The sequence below is a fragment of the Oratosquilla oratoria genome, chromosome 44 (assembly GCF_046742065.1).
Source record: "Oratosquilla oratoria isolate Oo_2021 chromosome 44, ASM4674206v1, whole genome shotgun sequence".
In the NCBI taxonomy this organism is placed as follows: Eukaryota; Metazoa; Arthropoda; class Malacostraca; order Stomatopoda; family Squillidae; genus Oratosquilla; species Oratosquilla oratoria.
The window spans coordinates 23,961,453-23,985,294 of record NC_134820.1 but is presented as its reverse complement, the minus strand read 5'-3'; the positions used below and the strand labels follow the sequence as shown (position 1 = coordinate 23,985,294).

At 35.5% G+C, this 23,842-nt stretch overlaps 1 protein-coding gene across 4 annotated transcripts in view; it reads left to right on the top strand.

Annotated features, from left to right (window-relative positions):
• LOC143022444 (methyltransferase-like protein 22) overlaps positions 1–23,554 on the top strand; it is a 29,213-nt gene extending 5,659 nt beyond the window's left edge. Inside the window, exons 2-8 of one of the 4 annotated variants that reach the window (XM_076180672.1) lie at positions 3,047–3,169; positions 9,676–9,840; positions 11,343–11,366; positions 13,504–13,689; positions 15,362–15,529; positions 17,601–17,700; positions 18,893–23,554. In XM_076180672.1, coding sequence (XP_076036787.1) covers positions 3,047–3,169; positions 9,676–9,840; positions 11,343–11,366; positions 13,504–13,689; positions 15,362–15,529; positions 17,601–17,700; positions 18,893–19,115 — 989 coding nt within the window. In that variant the 3' untranslated portion in view covers positions 19,116–23,554. The remainder of the gene's footprint in view (positions 1–3,046; positions 3,170–9,675; positions 9,841–11,342; positions 11,367–13,503; positions 13,690–15,361; positions 15,530–17,600; positions 17,701–18,892) is intronic. The other 3 variants (XM_076180674.1, XM_076180673.1, XM_076180675.1) reach the window with 3 other exon arrangements.
• Positions 23,555–23,842: the final 288 nt, after the last annotated feature.

Here is a 23,842-nt window from a genome sequence, read left to right as displayed (position 1 = left end):
CCTCCTCCTTCTTCTTTTTCTTCCTTCATCTTCTTTCATTTCCTTCTTCTTCTTCATTCTGCTATTCCAGATCAAGATGTCTTTTTCAGTTTCATCTATTCCTTTTAATGACCTGAACACAACTATCAAGTCACCTCTCTCTCAATAATGGCAAATACAGTACTTTTATTTGATTTACCTTTTTATTATATATATATATATATATGTATATATATATATATATATATATATATATATATATATATATATATATATATATATATATATATATAATATATTATTATTTTATTTTATTTATTTATATATCTATTTGTTTATTTTCATCCTTCACTTTATGCAAAGACCTTACCACAGCTATACATATCTAGGGCATATCAACCATTCTTTGATTTTTTTATCACGTTACCAGTGGTCAATTTTGCAATGAGCTTTTATGATGGTATATTTTAACATTCTCATTGTTTGAAGGCAGTTAGTGTGTTACAGTGCATATTTGTTTAGACAAGCAACCTTGGCATTGGGTGTCTTGGTCATTGGCAAAGACCTCAAGAGGCATTCTCTAAGCACAAGGCTATTCAGTGAGTACTTCTTTCATATTTAGAATGTCACTAGGTGGTTGAAATTTTATTTGTATACAGTACTTTTCCCCCAGGTTAGTATGTTGACAGTAGTTTTTGTTTTGAATCATTTTAACCCATGAATCAAAAACTTGAAGAATTTTTTTTATAAATAAAGCAGTGTAGAGGATGAAAATGATGTACACATGTAGGAGTAGGCCTACAGGTACCTAAATTAGTTTAGGGATGATATTGAGTAAACTTTTTACAGATAAGTTAAGTGAAGAAGGAAGGTGGTGGATCAGATATGTTGACCCACTTAGCAGTGTGTTGCACTTGCCTTGTTTGGGCTGTGTTCCAACTATCACCTGCCTCATTGGTGGAGATTGAGGAAGTTGATTCAGTTCAGTTCTTTTTTGTTTTTTTAGCTTGTATATTGGTATATATAACATAGATATATCTTCTTGTAGTTTGTTCCAAGTCTACATGATTTTATCTGAGATGCATCATCCACAGAATGTGTGTTTTTGGTGGAGATTGAGGAAGTTGATTCAGTTCAGTTCTTTGTTGTGTTTGTTTAGCTTGTATAGTAGTATATGTTACAAAGATACATCTTCTTGTATGTTCCAAGTCTCCCATGATTTTATCTTAGATGCATCATCCACAGAATATGTGTTTAGCTAATCATAATATACAGGATTAGAACTATGATTATAGGGTCCCAACAGTCTCCATTTATCAGCCTTTGCTTTGATTTCATTTATATTGTGTGCTTGGATTATTTTCCCTAATTTATTTCACAAATTAAAGTATGTGTGGATAACTATATACATCCTTCAAACACTTACATAGTTTTTCATTAAAACCTTTTGATATTATCTAATCCCATAATGACATTGTTCATCCTTTTCACATCTAAAAGTGCTATCAAATTGTTTCTTTCTCCTTTTCTGTATATTACAATTAGGTAGATGCAAGATAGTAGATACACAGCTCTCTAAACAAGTACTCCTTAACAGAATGCCAAATTCCATATTCACCAGTTCTCTCAAAAACCAAACCAGGAGAGAAATCACACTCAAGACCAACATAAGTAATACTCAGGGGCACTCGCATGAATTTTTGCAGGTGGAGCAAAATTAAAGATATATAGTTGGTGATATAGGGTTATAGCAAGGTACACACTTCATTTTGGCCACATAGGCATATATTTGCATTATCTACACAAGTTTTGACTTTAATCAAATTCACATTTTACTTGTACATCAGACTAATCATGGCAGACAAGAAAAAATTGTTTCACCTCTGAAATGGTGAGTTTAATGGCCATGTAATTCACTATGAAGTCTAGTATTAATATATATTCAAATTGCAGACTCGAAGTCAAAAATTAATCATACCCTGATATTCTATAACTTAGAAAAATTATAATTATACATGACAACTGGCAAAGTTTCAAACACACCACTGCCTTTGAGTAAAAGCATAAGATTTGAGACGCATGGTGACCCATTTCTGAATCCAAATTAGTTGTCTGCCAAAGCCTCGACTCCTAGACGTTTAATTCATTCGCCTAAAAATTTTTAAATAATGTAGTAATGCTCTTAAGAGACAATAGTTTGTAATTCAGGGGTTCTTCCATACTTCCTCTTTAATAGATTATTATCATATTAACCCTCTTCCAGGCCTGTGTAGTTATTACTTTGAATTTGGTACTTTTTTCTTATTGTATGAAAAGGAATGACCCTTTATTCAAAAGGTGGTAAGATAGGAGGGCCAATAAGGGGATTTGGGTGGTTGTAGGATGGATGTATGCTTTGACTTATCCACCACCCATATGAAAGGGAAAAGGCCTTTTGGTATATATGTATACATATACACTAAAAACCCACTGTTAATTGGATTAAGAAAAGGAAGGAAATAACTATTTCCGTATATTTCTATCACTGGCTGTGATCCTCTTCAGCAGAATACAGCCAGTGATCAAAATATATGAAAATCGTTATTTCTTTTCTTTTCTTAATCCAATCAATAGTGGGTCTTTAGTGGATTTATACAAATGTGTTACGACATTACTTGGCAGTGATGTATACATATATTTACCTGATTGTAGTATAGAGGAAAGGAGCAATGTTCAAAGGTTCCAGTCTCCTGCTATCTTATGTATTTATGAAACTGTCCATTTAGGAAATACCCAGGAATTCAACCCTATTTTTTCCCCCATTGAATTGGATACAGTATTCATTTTATACAAATTTACTCGACAACAGCTTTCCAGAATGCATTCCTCACATAAATGGAGGAACTGTTGTATAGTTATGAATTGAGGACATATGTGATGAACATGTATATTTTCAAATCTTTGTCAAAATTGCAGGCACACATCAAAGTCTTAATGTGTTTCAGATTCATTCTCAAATAAAAAAAAAAGTGAGCAAAAGTTATTGTTAGTATGTGAACTATAGCTCTTCCTGCATAAAATATTACAGATGACAAACAGACATGTGAGTCTGAGAGTGGAAAATGTAAGGAACCCGATGAGGAGGAACTAGAGTATGAGTGTCTTCTTGGCGCTAACGGTCAAGTGGTACTCTGGAGCCCAAACCATCGTGGTAGGAATTACCAAAGTGCACGTAAAAAGAGACCAGTCACCTTTCTGCTTTACTGTGTGCTTGTCATCATTACAGATTTGGCTGGCAATTTGTTACAATAAATGTGTAGTTCTTGTTATCTCCCTATTGCATTGCTGGAATGTTTAGTAGAAAAAATACATTATTGTTTTGAGCAAAACTTTAGTTGTGCCATGAAGAAATTATAGTAAGTGCATTAAATTCTTTATGTTTGACTGCCACCAGTCACATAGAAATTCATAAGTATTAGAGGGTCACAGTGCCATTTCCATTGAGTGAAATTAGAACATGATTTGTCAATGCTCATAATTCTGTCATGAATGGAAAAAGTTAAGATCCAGTCATGCTAACTCCTTGTACACAGCTGTATAGTTTATTGATTTTGTTCTGACATATAATTAACAGTTTTCCTGAGCTAAGGCATGACTGAACAAATTTGAGGTTAAACAAGATCCTCTTCAGTATCATATATCCTTCAGCAGAATAGAATATTATGACATTAAGCCAGAACAACGTCTGTGAGGTATGCATACTTGTAAAAGGTGTTATAGGTGTGGATAACATTTAAAAAATAAAAACAAAATTTCTTTTTTGAAGGACACAGGTTAAATTTAAAGGTATCCATGTTAAAATTGTCAGCAACCTCCTCAGTAGTATATTTTTGCATGATTGTACTGAAGAGGTAGTTATTTATGAATCGCTACCAATTGGAAAATAAAAGAAATTGTAATTTATCCGAAGACACCACCAAATAGAAGCCCTTAAAACAAGGATTAGTATATCTTTGTTCAATTGATATTGGAAATTAAAGCCAGATATGTGTTCTATACAGTCTTGAGACGTTTTCATGATTGTAGCAGGTTAGCCAGCTTCTGCACTGTCCACTGGTGTTCCTTAATGCTTACTGAATTTGATTAAGCACTCAGATTCACTTAGCTTGTTGATTTATTGCTAAAGGGTGCTTGCAAGCCTGGCAATGAAGTGCAGGTATTTGCTGATCTTTCCTTCTTCATATTACTATGTATATGAATTAAGTTCAATGATCAGCTTAAAGGTTAACCCTAGTTATCCAGAAATCTAATACAGTTACCTTTGGAAGGAATACAACCTTCTGGTTATTAGAATTAGCATACTGGATGCATATGTATTTATATTTCTTTTTATTTTATACATACATAAGTGCATATAGTAACCTTTTTATTTGAACCATTTAGCTCCTGTATTGATTGTAGCCATTGTATGTATATATTGGTAAACGTGTTTTTGTGATGATTATTAGCTTGACCTTATGTAGTGTTGATCAGTGTTTATTCCATGACTTTATCTTTACTGTCAGACCTCTTCAAACTGAGGATACAACCTTTTCACACCCGTTGCATACTGTATGAATTCTTGCAATGCCAAACATTTGACAGTTTTTTTTTTTTTTTTTTTTTTTTTTTTTTTATTTTTTTTTTTTTCAGTTCAAAGTTTGACCATACTTGGCAGACACAATAAGTCAAGAAACAGTTTACGCTTTTGTATGCCTATGAGTTAAACATAATTATTCAGGGTTTACCATAGCAAAGATGTATATAGTGTGCCACAGTGCCCCATATAAGGGATTGACTGTAAAAAATTTATGTCACCAATCTTTTAGGGATTTTAGTGACTTTCCTGTAGATCAGAGTAGTATAGCAGTACTTTATGATTAGAGACTAATACTTGGTAAAGAATGTTAGTCCCTTTTTAATTTTCATCACTTTCATCCCTTCTTTCTACTAACATCTTTAAATTTTTCCTTTACCGTTTCTATGACTCCACTGCTTCAGTACAGTTTTGTCTCCCAAGGATAGAGCCGCTTATTATCAGTGATTCAATGTACATTGTACCTTAGTACTGAAGGTCTTAAAAATTTTCATGTTAGTATGGTAAAGATGTCCATTGATGTCTATAAATAAGCTCAAGTAATTTTAGGTACAAAATAATAGTAACATGGCTATAAATTCAGTACATACACACAGCCACACACGCATGTGTACTAAACCACGAATGAAGATAAGGCTGAAACAATGAACATGAGAATTAAAATGAGATGCATAAAAGGATTTCATGGTAGTATACATCCCCCCCACCCCATAAAATGAAAGCCAAGGAAATTATAAAACTAAATGACAGAATAATCCAGGTTGGATTTTAACAAATAGTTGGATGGGGAGGAGTAACCAAGGGACAAAACTACTACTACTACTACTTCTTCATCTTCTTCATCTTCTTCTTCTTTTTCTTCTTCTTTTTCTTCTTCTTTTTCTTCTTTTTCTTCTTTTTCTTCTTCTTTTTCTTCTTCTTTTTCTTCTTTTTCTTTTTCTATTTCTTCTTCTTCTTCTGTGGATAACTCAATAAAAACAAAATAGGTAAAAGGTATGACATGAACAAGAAAAGACACTCCAGAAATCTTATGGTTTATGCTTGCTAAAGAACCAAAGGTTATTGACTCGTCAAAATGTATGTGCCCCATACGAAAAATGAATTTGTAGTGTTTGAATTTAAGTTAGTAGATGGAGATATAGATAAAAGATACAGTTTACATAAGATTTCACATGCTTGAGGAACTTTATTAAATTTCACTGAAAGGAATTCATGAATATAAAAGAAACTGAAGAAATGGAGAAATCTTTCTAAAATTCCACAATTTGGGTTTACACACATGTGGTAAAGGTTAGGGTTTGGGGGGGGAAGGACTGAATAGAAAATGGGTTTAATGAAAAATAACACATGGCTTAGAAATAGTCAGAGGTGTGATCCAGAGTAAATGGAGAAAGAAAAACCACTAGGACAAAACAAGAATACAAGAGAGGTAGAAATGATTACACGAGAATTGAAAAAGAAAAAGTTGACATTATTGGAACATTCGGGTCAATGAATAAAGTGAATAAAACTGAGATCTCTTGGTTTGGGACAGGAGTGTCATGAAGTCAGGGGAACGTACCAGAGGGGTTTGACGACACCGTCTTCTGTACAGATTGTGTTATTTCCTGAAATAGACTAAAAGAAATTAGCTAGATCTAAAACAATTGACAAAGCTAGGTACAAAGGTGCAGAAGAAGATGGCCCCACAAACATAGCTTATTCACAATATTACAACAAGGTAAACATGCTGTACAGTATATTGAAAACCTTGTTTATTATTGAAATGTTTTGAAAGTTTAACTTGTAATAGGTTTATAGTCTTGTAGTGTCTTGACGTGGAAAGGTCTGTGACTTCAGTTACATGGTTCATTAAGTACTTTTTTAGCTATTTCATACCTTTTATTGAACCAATATTATTTCCAGTTCTTCCTTCCACTAATCTTCAGCACATGCTTGTTCCCTTCCAAGTTGTAAATGTAAAGAAAAATTTCCCATTTCCTCAGTGGCATTCCTAAATTCATCCCAGTTTGTTTCTTCAAAGAATTTCTTCAAGCCTAAGAAGACTGAAATTCAGTTAATACATGGTCACTTGTAGGGCAGGTGTATATGTGATTTGTGTGTATGAATGTGTACAAGTATATATTTTCAAAATGCATAAGCCCTGCACCTCCATCAGGAGATGCAGCCCCCAGGGGCAAGCACTTGTCTTCACACTGGGCTCAAGTTCTCTACCAACTTCAGCAGTATTTCTTACACGTTATTACACGTGGAGAACTGACAACTGACAAAAGCTCTTCTCCCGACAACTTTCAGCCAGTGACGTAGAAGCAGTCCCACACCGGAAGCAACGCAAACAACAGTCCAAAGTTTCTTTCTAGAGAAATCTGTGGGATATTTCAAGGACAGTTGCCAGTTTCCACTGTGAAACTCAAGGCAACAATTTGTAACTGTCAGTTTAACCTGCACGTGTGTGGCCGGCCTAAGTTTTCGTAGTAATACTATATATATATATATATATATATATATATATATATATATATATATATATTTTTTTTTTTTTTTTTTTTTTTTTTTTTTTTTTGCCGGCCTAAGTTTTCATAGTAATACTATATATATATATATATATTTTTTTTTTTTTTTTTTTTTTTTTTTTCTGTAATGTCATGTTCTGTCTCTGAAGTTGTAGATATTGTTCCATAATTGCTGTAAATTTCAAAAGCAATGGGCATGGTAGATTTTTTTTTCAAAGCTTCCATTTTGTGAATTGTAAGTTCAGGTATACATTATTTCATATTTTAATAGAGAATGATGAACCAGATTTGGATTGAATATTTATTTGTTATATTCCATAAGAACTTCAGTCTTCTTTTGGCTTTCTCCTTGTTTTTTGACTGCTCACGTTTCCCCTGTGTTCTTGTATTTCACTTATAATATCCATTTCTGTATTGAATTCCCCATATGTGACATTCACATGAGAAACCCATATTGTGGTATTTCTTTTTCATAATGATAATTATTTGAGTTGCACTGACTAGAAACTTGTATCTGCACAATACAAGACAGCAGCCCTCAGGACCTCCCATAGATCTTTTAAGGAAGACATTTCGGACTGTTGTACGCGTTGCATTAGTGTGGGACAGTTTCTGTGCTGGCAGGTTGTCAACTGTCTTTATTTTTAAATGGGAAGGAAATACAGTTGGGAAGGAAATACAGTTGAAGTTGATTAGAGGCCAAGTGTCGGTCTCTTGAGACTACGCCTTCAGATAGAGCTCAAGATGTTTACAAGTTTTGAAGAGGGTTGGCAGGGAGATGGTCTTCTCTAACGTCCATCTTGAAAGTGGTCATCATTAGTCACTTCTTTTTAAGTCATAATACTCTTTGGCTTGTCATTATCTATATCCCTCCACATTTCTATCTCTCCTCTCTTTTCTTCTCTTCTCCTCTCTTTTCTTCTCTTCTCCCCTCTTTTCTTCTCTTCTCCTCTCTTTTCCTCTCTTTTCCTCTTTTCTCCTTTCCTCTCTTCTCCTTTCCTCTCTTCTCTCTTCTCCTCTCCCTGTCACTTTTTTCTGTCATACCTAGTTTTTAAATTGCTTATGAGTCTAACTTGGTTTAAATCATTCAGGCTGCGTGTGCTCATTTATTTATTCTTATTTATTTTATTGTATATATTTATTAGTTTTATTTTATTATTATTTTATTTTTTGTTTTTTCTTCTCCCCCTATCAAAACCTCTTATATCCTCTTATCCTTATCAATTAAGTGACCAGCTAAATTTTCTGTTTGTTTTTTCCACCTTAATTTTATCGAAAATGTTAATCTGCATTTGTTTATTAGTTTTATGTATTTATTTTTTTCCTCCCCTTATCAAAACCTCTTATATTCTCTTATCTTTATCAATTGGTATATTAAGTGACCAGCTAAATTTTCTGTTTGTTTTTTCCACTTCATTATTATTGAAAATGTTAATCTCCATCTTGTGGGATCCATGATGGAAGTTTGCATGAGGGGGCCCATGCAAGCAGAGATCAGAGAGAATTTTCTACTCGCAGCTTCTCTTCAGATCCCGTCAGTACCCTTACCACTGAAGAACTGACATCTGATCTCTGGAGGGGGCTTGAGAGACTCCTGTATCAACTTGTTTATATTTCACTCTTGCATGAGAAATGACAACCAATGACGACTCCCCTCCTCTTTTTCCTCCACCAGCCAATGACATGGATACTGATCCCTATTAATTACAACACTCACAACAGTCCAATGGTTCTTCCTGGAGAGGTGTTGGAGGACCCAAAGACTATTGCCGACCAGTGTGGGACTGTAGGTTTCCAGACACTGAAGCTCAAAGTAACACTAATATTATCCTTCTTCTTCTTCTTCTTTTTCTTCTTCTTCTTTTTCTTCTTTGCCTCTCTATTTCCCTACCTTGTTCCTCTCCTTCTCCTGACTTTGTTTCCACAGTCCTGTTCGGTTTTCTCATTTTGCCTTTTTTCTTTTCTTTTCTTTTCTTTGTTTTTGCTTCTTTCATTTTGTATTGTGTATTTTTTCAGCTGCTTCATTCCCTCTTACTGCTATGTCATGGAATTTTTTTTTATATAGATTTAGGTTCAAATAGCTTTCCATAACTACTCATGTGACAGAATCATAGAATATGTAAGGTTGGGCTCTTCTTTTCCTTCTATGCAAACAATCCCTTTCCTTTCAGCCAACACCAGTAACCCTTTATCACTTGACCATCTCCAACCTTCTTACTTTTATTTCACAACTAACCTACCTCTCCTTAAACCTATATTTGATATCTACCTTCATCACCACCCAGAAATCATCCTCTCTCCACCCACCTTTGTATTACAGTGTATGCCAAAGTGTTATGATCTGGGTATTGAAGTATGATTACATTTCTTTTGTGCCTCCATTAGTGATTTCTTTTCATTGATATAAATGGTTACCATAATAATGACAATTACCCGGTAATCTTGCCATCTTCATGTAATACCTTCCTTTCTTTAATCAAAAGTGTGTATGAAACAAAGTAGTTGACATTTTTTTTATGCTTCTGTTAGAAATTTATTGTCATTATTATAACTTGTTTCTTTTATCAGCTGTGTTGTCTCGTTTCGAGTTTGCCTTCCCTTCGTACATGGTTGAGGAGTTGTTGCCAAATGGCAACATCTCAGAGAACCTACAGGCAATCATTGATGAGGATGGAGACCTGGATGTTGTCCGCAGGGGACGGGTCGGAGCACATGAAGGAGCTGTGATTATTGGTAATTACTGAATCAGATTTGTCACTGGTTTTAAGTTTTAGTTTTAAGTTTTACAAGGAATGGTGACTTGCCTTGTACGGAAAATTTCCATTTCCATTATGTCACCATGTTACAGAAATATGATTCTTCAACTGTACCATTTATTTATTTTTATTTATTCATTTATTTATTTATATATATATATATATATATATATATATATATATATATATGTGTGTATATATATATACAGTATATATATGTGTGTATATTATATATATATATATATATATATATGTGTGTGTGTATAGTATATATATATATATATATATATATATATGTGTGTGTGTATATATATATATATATATATATATATATATATATAATTTTTTTTTTTTTCCCTCCCTCTAAGGTTTACACACTCAAGACTTTATATATATATATATATATATATATATATATATATATATATTTTTTTTGTTTTTTTTTTTTTTTTTTTTTTTTCCCTCTCTCTAAGGTTTACACACTCAAGACTTTTCTCAGTTGTAACAAACATTTGATATATTTAGAACCATGACACTTTCCCCTCTGTCATACGGGTATTCCTCTCGTCTGTTTCATAAACTGTTTTCACTGGATGAGGAAGGGAGGTGCTATATGTTGAAGCAACAGGATTCAACCACCGGTCAGGCCCTGCAGTGCAGTAAGCTGTGCCTCATTGCATTGCCTTTGACCCAAGGAATATGACGAGGGACAGGGCAATCCTTCCTTCCCTATGTCATTAAAATGGGAAGGGTGGTTGAACAGGTTTTCATTGTGTATGATGGGGATGTGATATGACTCTCCTATTGGTTACCCCCTCCTCCTTATAAGATGAAAAGGAAAGGGCCTTTAGTTTGTGTGTGTGTGGATATATATGTATAGATACACACATACTTACACACATGCACACTGAAGAAGTACAGTTTTTCATATAGATGTATGACTATGTGGAATAGCTTAGGTGATATAGCCCAGGCTCAAACAATACACAAGTTCAAATCTAAATATGATAATTGGAAATCAGAGATATAGATTAAGTTGGAACTGTATATGAAATTGAGTCTAGGTATGTTAGAAAATTAGAGAATAGGAGATGACCCAATGAGCGATGCTCCTTTATACTACAATTAGGTAAGCACACACATACACATTGGGCACTAAATGTTATGAACGTTCAACAGTTTTTACCTGTGCAATGTCCATTCTTGTATTTGTGGATCAAATTGTTCTTGATATTTTGAACATGTTTACTTGTCATTTTTTGTCTTGTTAATATTTGATGTGCATGAATAACTACACATTAATTTTTCACACACAACTTATAGAAAGTGGATATACTTAGCTATGTGTTCCAACTTAATGATAAACATTCCAATATAATGGAAATGCAGATTAGTCTATATTTGTATACATTCTATCCTTCCACCTGAACACAATCCCACGTGTTGGTCCCGTTGTGCATCTGTCTGTTGCCGACACAGAACACAAGATGTTTTGTTCCAGAGGTAATGGTGATTATGTTAACCTAAGTAGTTTTTGTTACTAACAATGTTTTGAGTAGTTTTGCAAATTAAGAATACTAAACAATGCTAATAGTGAGAGAATGGTACTATTATTTAGTGAAACCATGGTGATTAAAGTTTTGGTTATTAAGTTTGTTGTGTTTGTGTAATTACCTATATTTAGACCTGTTGGGTTTCAAACTTAAGTAGAAATTTGCTGTCATTGGGAAGACATTTCTAAAGGGAATCCTGTATATATGAAAGGGATACATACCTTTAAACAATTTTTCATATTGATAATTCATACATCGAATCAAAACTGGTAACTGGTATAGCAGTTGCTCATGTGGAAAACTTGATTCTGTACAATATTTTGATTATTTTTCATACTTCTTTCTGTACCATCAAAGCATGTGCCTTTTGTACATAGAAAATTGTCCTAGCCTTTTTTTTTTTTTTTTCCACTTTCGAATCTTCGTACATCAGAGTTTCATATATAGGAAATTACCTATAGGTACCTGTATATGAAACTCAAAAATGAAAATTCAAAGGTACAAAAAGGGATAGTTGAGGAAAAATTTCTATACATGAAAGGCACATGCTTCAGTGGTACAAAAAGAAGTATGAAAAAATTATGGAAATACTGTACAGAACCAAAATGAGTGATTGCAATTTCAGTCTCGCATATGGAATTAATGGACTGTAAAATACTCATTCCCAATCTCCACCATTGTCATGTGTTCATTCTTTGCTATTTTGTTACTTATGTACTTTTTCATACCTCCCAAATGCCCACTCAGATCATCAACATCTTCTGTGGATGTTTCATTATATATATATATATATATATATATATATATATATATATATATATATATATATATATATATATATTATTGAGTAAACACCAATTTGAAGTTCATTTATTTTTTATTGACATTACATCTGTAGATCTAAGAACTTTACTATCTGTGTGGTACTTACTTTAGGTTTACTGAGTGGGGAGGCTTTTGGAATATATCTCCACATTTTCTAAAAGTCCGTATGGCATAAATTACTCCAGTATACGAAAGTGTTTGAAAGGTACATATCCCTTCATGTATAGAGGATTTCCTGTGCTATATTATTTGAACTGTCATGGACAATTATATTCATAAGTCTGTTTGGCTCTCATTGTTTGAGAAATAAAGGTTTGGTTAAATTCTCAAGTAATACTTTCATATGTTGACATTTTAGACCAGTGTATGTGTATAAAACTGGATATCACATGGATTATTTTCTTCTTCCCTCTTCTCCTTCCTTCCTTTTCTTCCTTCCTCCCCATTCTTTTTCATCGTACCTTTTCCCCATTCCTCCTCCTGCCTCCTTCTCCTCCCTCCTCCCTCCTTCCCTCTCCCTTCTCTTTTCCCTTCTCCTTCCTTCTCCTTCCATCTTCTTACTTCTCTTTCTGTCCTTCCTTTTCCTCCATGCACCTCCCTCTTCTTCCCTTTTCCTCCCCATCTTCATCTCCTCCTCTCCTCTTTCCTTCTCCTCCTTCCATCTCTTTCCTTCTCCTACCCACTTCTGCTCCTTTCTCTTCCTTCCCTCTCCTTCCCTCCTCTCCACTTCTATCTCTTCCATCCTTCTCCTTCCTTCCCCTTTTTCTTCTTTCATTTCTTCCTTCTTAGATTCAGGGACCAGTGATGGGTACTTGCAAGTTGTTGACCTGCAGGATGGTAATATTTAGTAAATTGGTAAAATTAGAAATCATTTTGTGTAATTAGAATTTATGAAGAGTAAAATAACTTTTTTATTATCATTATTTCATCATTTTTGTGTGTGATAGTAATTGTCTAGATGTTTCACTTTTAATAGATATCACAATGTTTATATGAGGAAAGAGGAAAGAAAGACACAGATCTAGGGCCGAGTTCATTCCTGACCGGTTTTGCTTACAGCTTCTTCAGAGGAATGTAAGCAAAACCAGTCAGGAATAAACTCTGCCCTAGACCCATGTCTTTCTCTTCCTCCTTCCTCAAACCTGTCACAATGTCTCAACAACATATATATAAATGTGTGTGCAAGAGTTTTTCAAAGTATGATATAAGACGTGTTAAAGAGCTCCTCGTCAGTGATTTTTGACCATCGTGAATCCTTACAGAACACTGCAGTTCTACCACCCTTGACTTGGTTGGAGAGCAGGTGTGGAGAGGAGCTTTGTTCCTAGCTGACTTTCTCTTGCATCACCCTGAGGTGTGCAGAGGACAGGATATTCTAGAAGTAGCGTCGGGAGTGGGGTTAACTTCTATTGTTGCTGGTATGATTGGCAGGAAAGTTATCATCACAGGTAAGGAACAGTCTTGTTATTTTCTCACTTAGCTATTCATTTAACAAATTACTACACTTAATGATAAGCACACAGTGTATATACTACTTTGCATAAATGTATGGTAGATCACATCTAAAAATTGTATATATATTTCCTTCTTCAATTTGTCCCATTAATTAAAGATACTAAAATGTGTCTTATCTCTACTCTGCCCCAACATTCATTATACATGTGCATAGCCATGAACATGATGCAGTTGTGGCATCAGGGTTGGATTCAAGTACATGTACTTGTACTTCAGTACAGATTTTCATGAACTTGCACTTGGAGTTTAAAAATTCAATGGTAATTTTAGGCCTACTTGTAGTTGTACTAAGACCTAAAGTACTTGAAAGATACCAAGTATGTTCAAGTACAAATAAGTACATACATACATATACCAAGGCTTTTTCCCCCTTACTAGGGAGGTAGCCAAAAAGGAAAAGGCATAAAATCATTCCCACCCATTCCATCCCTGAAAACACTCCACACCCCTCCACCCTCCCTCCCATCTTAGCACCTCCTAGATGACGGGTCATCCCTGCACCCTGTCCACTGCCCTGGGTCAGAAGCAGTGTCGCAAGACACAGCACATCCACATCCCCTGTGGTGGGGGAAAAGAATACTCCCACCAAGTATTCCCACTTGGATTGTAAGAGGCGAGAAGAAAGGGACGGGGATTGGGACTAGGCATCCTTCTCCTTGTAGCACCACAGGGCACATTCCTAAAAGTAAAAGCAAATAAGTACCTTGTATTTAATAAAAAGTTACATACTGTATATATATTTTTAGCAAACTTTGATGATACTGTCGGGTTAATGTATTTGTCTGTTATTTTTAGTTATAAAACTACCAGATATGTTATTAATATAGAAAGAGGGATAAGATTTAATGCCCTGATACTTACATATACATTCTGCATCAATTTCAGTTTTGTTACAGTATGAAAAATATATGGATAGTCTTGCATTTGCAGCATAGAGAATAGTACTTATTCAAGTTATTCAAAAAGTATATATTCTTGTTTTGCAATTCTGTGATAAAACCAGTGATGTGCTAAAATAAAAGTAAATTTTCCGTTTACTTTGCTATATTGAATCCCTTTTTTTAACAGTATGTTCATCAATCCATATAAATGAAAACTACTAACTTTCGTGCTTTACAAATCTGTGACAGGATTTTTTTTTTCTTTTTTTTCTCCACACATCAAGAACTTGTACTTAATTACAATGGTAATTACAGTTAGTTAAATTTACAAACGGCAAAAGATTCGCAGAGCAATTCTTTACATCCTATATACTCTAAATGCACAAAACCATCAGTGGCTTTGTTTTTTAGATTCACAGTATTACATCATCAACGTGACAAACGCTATTCCTAAATTTTGTACCAGACAATTTGTTTAGGTGAAATAAAGATACCGATAAAAATGTAAGAAAACTAGGGTGACAGAAAGAAAAATTTAATCTATTTATTTAGATAAAATCTAAAGTCAATAAGGAAGATTTGGATTTGAAAATTGTGATGTGCTTATCCTTTAAATCTTTTATCTGTGAGTTTAATTATGATTTAGTTTTGTCACAGAACTTCCACACTACTTTGAATCAACTTTAATTTAGTCTGGCATTCACTTAAAATGATTTCCTTTCAGATGTGGATCGTGGAGATATTTTAGATCTAGTTCGGCGAAATGTCAAAAGGAATGGTGAGGTTTTGAAGGCCAACATGTTGATTAGAGAAATAGATTTCTTCAACCACGGCACTCTGGATGACATACGAAAGGAACTGAGCAATGTCTCAGTCATTCTTGCTGCTGATGGTAAGATTTCTTTGTATATGTTTGTATGAGGAAGTGGAAAACCTTTGAGGTTGCATGTAACTGTGAATACAAGAGTGGTTGTTGTTGTTCTTCTTCTTCTTTTCTTCTTCTTCTTCTTCTTCTTTCGAGACTGTCTGTCCAAGCAGTCACTTCCCCCCAAGGAATGCATACATACATACATATACCAAGGCTTTTTCCCCCTTACAAGGGGGGTAGCCAAAAACAAAAAGGCATAAAATCATTCCCACCCATTCCATCCCTGAATACACTCCACACCCCTCCACTCTCCCATGGCCAAAACAGGGTTTTCCCACAAATCCTTTATAGAGTGTATGTTGTGTTGTTTGCATTCATGATTGTGTATAATGCAGTCTTCTTGGGGTTGGGGGTGGTCCCACGACGAAGACGCTGCAGCACCAGGACCATATAAGAATGGTTGTGGAAGTGAGTTTTGGAGTAAAGAAAGCAGGTCAGTTTTTGGGTGGACTGAAAAATGTTACGAGAAATAGGTAATTAGGGATAAATACATGGAGGTGCCAAGGTAAGAGGGAAGGAAGAGGGTGGAAAGGAGCGGAGTGTGATGAGGATAGAAGTGGTGGAAGTGGTTTTTATGCCTCAGTTTTTTGGCTACCTCCCTTATAAGGGGGAAAAAGCCTTTGGTATATGTATGTACAAGAAGGTGTGAAAGACCAATTGTACCCTTGGTGTTATGTGGAGCAAAGACACAAAATATGCAAGGTGGAAAGGAATAGACTGACAGTTTTTGAGATGAGGAGCTTGACAGATATAAGGGTTTCAAAAATTAATTCAGTGAATTTGAATTGAAAGAAGGGGAGTGAGTTCAAGAGCGGTAGATAGGATATCGGGTGTGGAGAAGGGGAAGACGAAGGGAAGAAGTGACCATCGATGACGTTATGTTTGGATACGTGGTTAAATGGAAGGAAGTGTCATCAAGAATAATGATGTTTGTTGGGTTTTTATAGACTAAGAAGGAATATGATAGGATTGATAGAGGAAGTTATTAGGAGTGTATCCACAGTGCTGTATGGACCTTGCTTTGAATACGAGGGAGACAGAGAGGAAGAGATGAAATTTTTGGAGAAATATGATAGGTGTTACAAGAATAGACCAAGAAATATCAGGGTGAGACAGAGTGAGAGGTGAGAAGAGAGCTGTTGCATAGGATAGAACAGGGTTCTGAGGTGGTTTGGGCATATGTAAAGAATGAACAAGAAAATACTAAGGAGAGCGTGGAAAGCAAAAGATGAGCCTGAGAGAAAGACCAAGGATGGGACGTATGAAGCTTCGGAGATATGTTGAATGTGTTTAAAGGATCTGTTAATTCCTGGAACCATGCATGAATTTGAAACTATTTATGATAATTGGAGAATAAGAGAAAGGACCTCATAAGCATAGGTCCTTTCGTGTATACTACATGTAGGTAGATACAAGTACTTAGAAACACCCCATTCTTGACCTTTATGTAAGTCCTACTACTCTTAAAAACTCCTGACTGCACTCAGCAAGCTTCCTTTTATTCAGTATGTTTCTAATACTCCACAAAGCTTAGCTGTCATCCCTATCATATGCCTGCTCCCAGTTTATGAAAACCAATAAACCATTCTAACGTTTTGCTTAATATTTTTCACATAACTGTCTTGCCAAGGAAAGAGAGAGGGAGGGGTGGTGAATGGGAGTGGAGTATGTGGGGATGAAATGGGTGGGAGTGAACTTATGCCTGACTTTGGCTACCTCCCTTGTAAGGGGGAAAAAGGCATTGGTATATGGTATGATCTTACAAAAAAAAATTCATCACACCTTCTAAATCCATAGTTCTTTCCCTGTCATTAGACTTTTTGCTTCATGAAAATCCCCTTTCTATTTCACATTTCCATTTTATTTCCTTTGTTCCCCTACAAAGATATATCAGAATCAGACAGATTTTGAAAGAATATAATGAAGATAATTGATCACTTTTTATGTGGAGATTTACGTGGAATGCAATGTAAAAATAATTATTTGATAGAACAGTCTTTGTACAAATTCTAATGCACATATTTCACAATTTCAGTTGTATACCACAACCAACTGACAGATGCATTCTTCGAAACTGTCTACACTCTCATGAGCAAGCCACCCTGTAAAACTATGTACATTGCCTTAGAAAAGAGGTAAGATATTATTACCAGTATATATATATATATATATATTATATATATATTTTTTTTTTTCTTTTTTCTTTTTTTTGCACTGCTTCTGACCCAGGGCAATGGACAAGATGCAGGGATGACCCATCATTCAGGAGGTGCCAAGATAAGAGGGTGGAGGGGAGTGGAGTATGATTGGGATGGTATGGGTGGGAATGGTTTTTATGCCTTTGTTTTTTAGCTACTTCCCTTATAAGGGGGAAAAAGCCTTTGGTATATGTATGTAGTTATGGTTATACTAATGACCCTCTTTTGGAGAAGAATAGGTGTAAGTAAAAAGATCCATATATTTCTATCACTACCTGTGATCCTCTTCAGCAGATGAAGAGGATCATAGATAGTGATCGAAATATATATTTTTACTTTCGCCTATTCTTCTCCGAAAGTGGGTCATTAGTATAATTTTACCAATGTGCTACGACATTATTTTGTTGTGATGTAGTTATGGATACATGCTTGTGGTTCTGGAAGAAAGAATAGCCTCCCTGCTGACCATTTTTAAAAACTGTCAACCCTCTTGTCCCCCCAAGGGGCTGACACAGTTTTCGGACAAGTCTCAAAATCTCGTCAACTTAAAGTATATTTCTTTCACCTTTTCACTTATGGAGAGCTGATGTTCAGTGACTGCTTTCCTATCGTTTTCAGTTGATGACTTAGAAACAGCCCCACACTAATACAACACATAACGATTCAAAGGTTCTTCATGAAGAACTCTGTAAGAGGATCCAAGAACTGCTGCTAGCCACTGTTGGGTTGCAGGTTTTCAGTCAGCAAAACTAGAGGCAACAATTTTTATATAAAAAATCATTCTGGTAGTTACCCTGGAAACCAAACTGAGACCTAGCTTGATGCCAAGCCGTCACCTTACCAATTGCACCATAAGAATTATTATATTATTACAGCGATTGTTTATTTTATATGTTCTTTAACAATATTCTTACTACGAATGCAGGGATGACCCGTCATCCAGGAGGTGCCAAGATAAGAGGGAGGGAAGAGGGTGGAGAGGAGTGGAGTGTGATAGGGATGGAATGGGTGGGAGTGGTTTTTATGCCTTTGTTTTTTGGCTACCTCCCTTATAAGGGGGAAAAAAGCCTTTGGTATATGTATGTATGCTCTATGAATTTATTTATATCAGCTTATTTTGCCCTTACAGATATGTTTTCACAATTGAAGATATGGACACAGTTGCACCTTGCTATGAATACTTCAAGCAGTGTTTAGACCAGCTGACCAAGCGAAACTCAGAAAATGTGAGCTGGAGTGTGGAGGAAGTTGTTACAAAGACTCTCCCACAGTATTTCACCTATGAAAGAAATAAACATTTAGTTCTCTGGAAGATCAGAGCTGAAGTTAAAGATGACAATGAGTATCCATGATTTTTTTCCTTTCTTTCTTTCTTTCTTTTCTTTCTTTCTTTTTCTTCTACTTCACCAGTAGGCAGCAGATTTTTCCATGTAGAATCAAGGATAGTTTAAATCATTTATATTTATGTATTGTTTTTGTTTTTTCATATGCAGTTATGATCAAAGAACTTTGTTAATTTACAAAGTATTTTCATCGATGCAGCTCATCTGTTTGTTGGGGATGGAAACCATATAAATGTTGTTACATTTTGAAGGATTAGAGTAGCTGATCACTAGTCATTTCATTAGTTTTACAGTTAATGGTTTAGTTGACTTATAAAGAATAGAATTATAGAGTAGTCACGTTGAGAAGAAACATAGGCTGTATGTTCCATTCAGTTTGATGGTACAAGAATTTTCTTTGTTATTTTCTGCCTTTTATTCTTTTCTAATAATTTTTTATTTACAAAAAGCAGGTGTAAGGAACTGGACACCAGTGCTATGCAAGACAAGTCACAAATCAGGATAGTATTGGGTATTTTATTGGGGGCAGGTGGGTATTGGATATTACATTTCTCAGTCAGATATCTTTGAAGATATTGGACGTTTCTTTTTTATTAATTATGAACCTCCTTTTCATCAATTTATCATAGCATTTGATATGTGCGGTCACCAAAGCTTTGTTTTTCTGGTCATTTTTAGTTCCTAAGCTATTTTAGAGTAGCAATTTCATAGTGTATAAGTTGCATTGGAATACGTTTTCACACATCAAATTTATTATTCTTGATAAGATGTTTTTTGACATAAAAAGCACAAAGCATGGATGTCTGTAGATTCAAGATGTACGCAATATGGATATCTGTAAATTCAGTATGTAAATACTGGTGTTGTTTGTTAGCTCAGTGTCGTTAGATTATGGCACTTGAATTACACTATAGAGTGTGGATTGTGCAAGAGTAGGAAACTTAATATATACAGTTTGCAATGAAATTGTTAAATATTTGAGGTTGAGCATGTAGAAATGGTATTGTAGCTGTCATGGAGTATGTAGAACAAGTTTATAAACATGTTGGAGAGTAAGTTAACAACACAACAAAGAAGGAAAGAGGAACTGAAGAGTAGACTAAAGTGGAGTAATCGGTAAGAAATAACGGAGAGGACAACATCGGCTAAGGATGTTTAGACGGGACCAAAGAAGGCATGTACTTGATGGTGGTCCTGCAAGGCAGAAATTGGAGATAATAATCAGCTCATTACCTCGCTTCAAAACGTATCAACATCCATGTCTCCATCAAGAGGTGCTGGCCCAGGATCTCTCGACCTCAGCTCCTCTGCCCATTAGGGGAACAAGTAACATACAGCTCCTACTGTCCTTATCCTACTACTGGAAGACAGTGACACAGAAGCAGTCCTACACTAATACAACACAGTAGTCTAAAGTTTCTTACCAAGGAGATCTATAGGAAGACCCAAGGACTTTTGACAGCCACTGTAGAGCTGCAGGTTTCCAGTCATTGAAACTCAAGCAGATGCATAAATGATTTTTATGCATAAGAGGTGGGTGTTTGCTTTGACTCGCCATTGCCTTACAAGAGGAAAAGTCCTTTTGGTATAGTACAAGGTATCGTGCATTGAAAACAGGAAGCAGTCAAATCAAAGATTGCTCCAAATGATCTCCAAGGTCTAACTTGGTTTGTAGCACAAGCAAAATGCAATTCGAAATTATATGTATAGTTACATTTCAGTAATGAGCAACTTTGTAGAGCATCTACGAGTATAACCAGCTGCAATAATTGATTTACAAGTTGATGGTCCCATAAGCAAGAACAATTGGTAAATCGTAGAAAAAGTGAGTGGATAGGTAGACAAATCCATAAGAGTATGTGGTTGTTGTGGCAGGACATTGAACAAGTGAAAACGTGTGTGGTTGTCAGCAAGGAGCTAAGATAAAAGGGAGGCAAATAGAGGTAGGAAGGGGTGGGAGGCGGTCGTATGCCTCGGTTGGCTATTCCGTATAAGAGAGAAGAAACCTTTAGGTACACAGATAGTACAACTCAATTTCTTGTGTGCAGCATCGACTGCCAAAAATATAAAGTCACTGCTGTATTACTTGTTCTTTTACTCTGAGTAATAATAAGCACTTTCCTTTGCTTATTATTAAATATATACATTTACCAAAGGCTTTTTCCCCCTTTTCTTTTTGGCTACCTCCCTTGTAAGGGGGAAAAAGCCCTTGGTATATGTATGTATGTAATAATAAGCACAGAAAATGTTATCAAACCAGTTCACAGAATCTGGGGGTAACTAGTGTACAACTGTAAAAAAATATATGTAATCAAGATGCCGATGCCAGGATCCTGGTATACCTACTCGCACCTCATGACACCTACGTGACCGTCATCATACAGAAATGGTTACGAAAAAATTATAAACTAAGGCACCTGTTACCTAACAGAGTTACCAGGAACGAACTGGCACTATTTATGGTAAAGAAACGAATTGCGGTTTTTACATGTTTTAAGCAGAGGTGAAAGATGTAAGGAGGGAAACATGGTTGTTATTTTCATGTGTCCAGCCACCTCACTTAAGTTAGGCATGCAAGTATAAAAAAATAAATAAATAAATAAAAAATGAGGGGAGCCCATCTCTCTCAAACCAATGAAATTTATTCATATACTGTACTTCATAGTTATGATTTATTCCACCCATTGTACATATCATGGATGATTCCCCAAGGGACATAGTGTGACTTATGGATCCCATGGTCTAAGCGTGATAAGTAATCTCCGTTACAAAGTTATTCATATTGAAAAGTATTTTTGCGTGTGCAGATAACTTCAGAATCAGATGCTAAGATTCGATGAGAATGTTTATTGGTGCTGCAAGTGTAGCAGTAATAAGCTCCAACAGAATTTTCTAATATATTTGATAATTGCATACAGTCAGTCCCCAATTCTCCTTTTCGTAAATTACCCTACTTTTGGCTGAGAGCCGCTCTTGTTCGTGCCAACCAGTCCTGCTTGTTACTTCGTCCCACAAATGGCTATTGGTTCACCAATGGCATACAGGTCATGGAAGAAAATGTAAAGCAGTGGTCCCAAACCTTTTGTAGGCTGAGAGCTACATCTGTCATTATAAGCACAGCGAAGGGCGCCTTCCCCCAGAGAGAAGTGTATATATATATACTTGTATAGAAATCACTGTCCAGTAATATCGTAACACATTAATAAATACATTAAAAACCCACTGTTGATTGGATATATGAAAAGAAAGGAAATAACATGTTTATATAGAAATGTTAAAATGAAGGATGTTTCAAAGTTTTCTGGTTGACCCTTGTGGGCGCATAATAGGGTCCCAAGGCCGCCATGGTGCCCATGAGCTACAGGTTGGGGACTCACTAGTGTACAGTGAGTCCTCGTTATACGGTACATACGAGTTCCTGAAAACCTTACCGCAAATTGAAATTACCGTATAGCGAACCCAAGTTTCGACTTACGGCAGACGTACCTTCTCCCTGCTCTTTCCTCTTCAAAATATCTAATTCTACCTCCAAAACACAAGCAGATACCGTATCTGTGAATTTTTCTTACTGTAAATAGAATCAAGGGTAGTAATTACCAAATACCGTAACTGTGAATTTACCGGATAAAGAATTACCGTATAAGGAGGACTCATTGTAAAGGCTTTGATGCAATTTTGAGTTGGTTTAAAGATGTATATTATAAATATCTGAAGGAAGGGGTTAGGTTGGCATGAAACTCTGTGGAAGATTTGTGGATTGACTGTATTTTCTCAGGACCACTTTAATGTGACATTTGTGTTGATGGCATGGAGACACTTGTGTTGGTACCTTAGTAATGTGGTTTCTGTTGTCAGAATTATGCTTTCATAGTACTACATATACAACTCTATCTTTCTCTTTTTTTTTTCTCATCCTCTCACTTTTTCATCTTTCTCTTCTCTTTTGTCTCACTACATCACACTTTTCCCTCACTTTATTTCTCTCTACTTTCATTTGTCTGTCTTTGTCTTATCTTTCTCTCTCTTTTAAGTAATTATAGACTACCATTGCCAATACACCCATGCAACTTAAAACAGAATTTTAGTTGGAAAGCCTCATACTAGACTACCAAGTATAAATGTGCCTATTGTACAACTGGACCAAATTAAAATACACTGTAGGAAGTTGGACAACCACTACTCATATTAGCCATGTAGATCAATTTCAAATGGAAGTTTTGTTCAGTCAAGTCCCGATGTTTCAGTCTGGCCTCTCAGCCAAATTAGAGTATATAGAAAGGGCCAAAATAAATTTTGCTAGGGCATCATTTTCTCAAATGTATTAATTTGTGGACGGAATTGGAGTTTTCTTGTTAAAAGAAGGAACTGTTATTAACTAGTAAGGACCAGCAGAATGAAATATGGATGGCATCACTGGCTCAAATGAGATGTAGAGCAATGAAGTAAAATATTTTTGGTCCTATTGTGTGAGGCTGGGACCAGTGATGGGAGGATGCACATGATGCTGTAAGACAAAATTCAGAGAGCATCAACTTTATGCCACCTGTCTTCAACTCCCATCAATACTGTTACCCTAATGAGTTACAGCTCCCAAGGAGCTGATACTTAGTCTTTGGACCAGACCATAGATCTTGTCAACTTCAGCCATCCTATGTAATTTAAGGAGGGCAGACAATTGGCACCTGCTCCTCTGAACCTTTTACCTATCACCTGATGACACACACATGCATGCACAC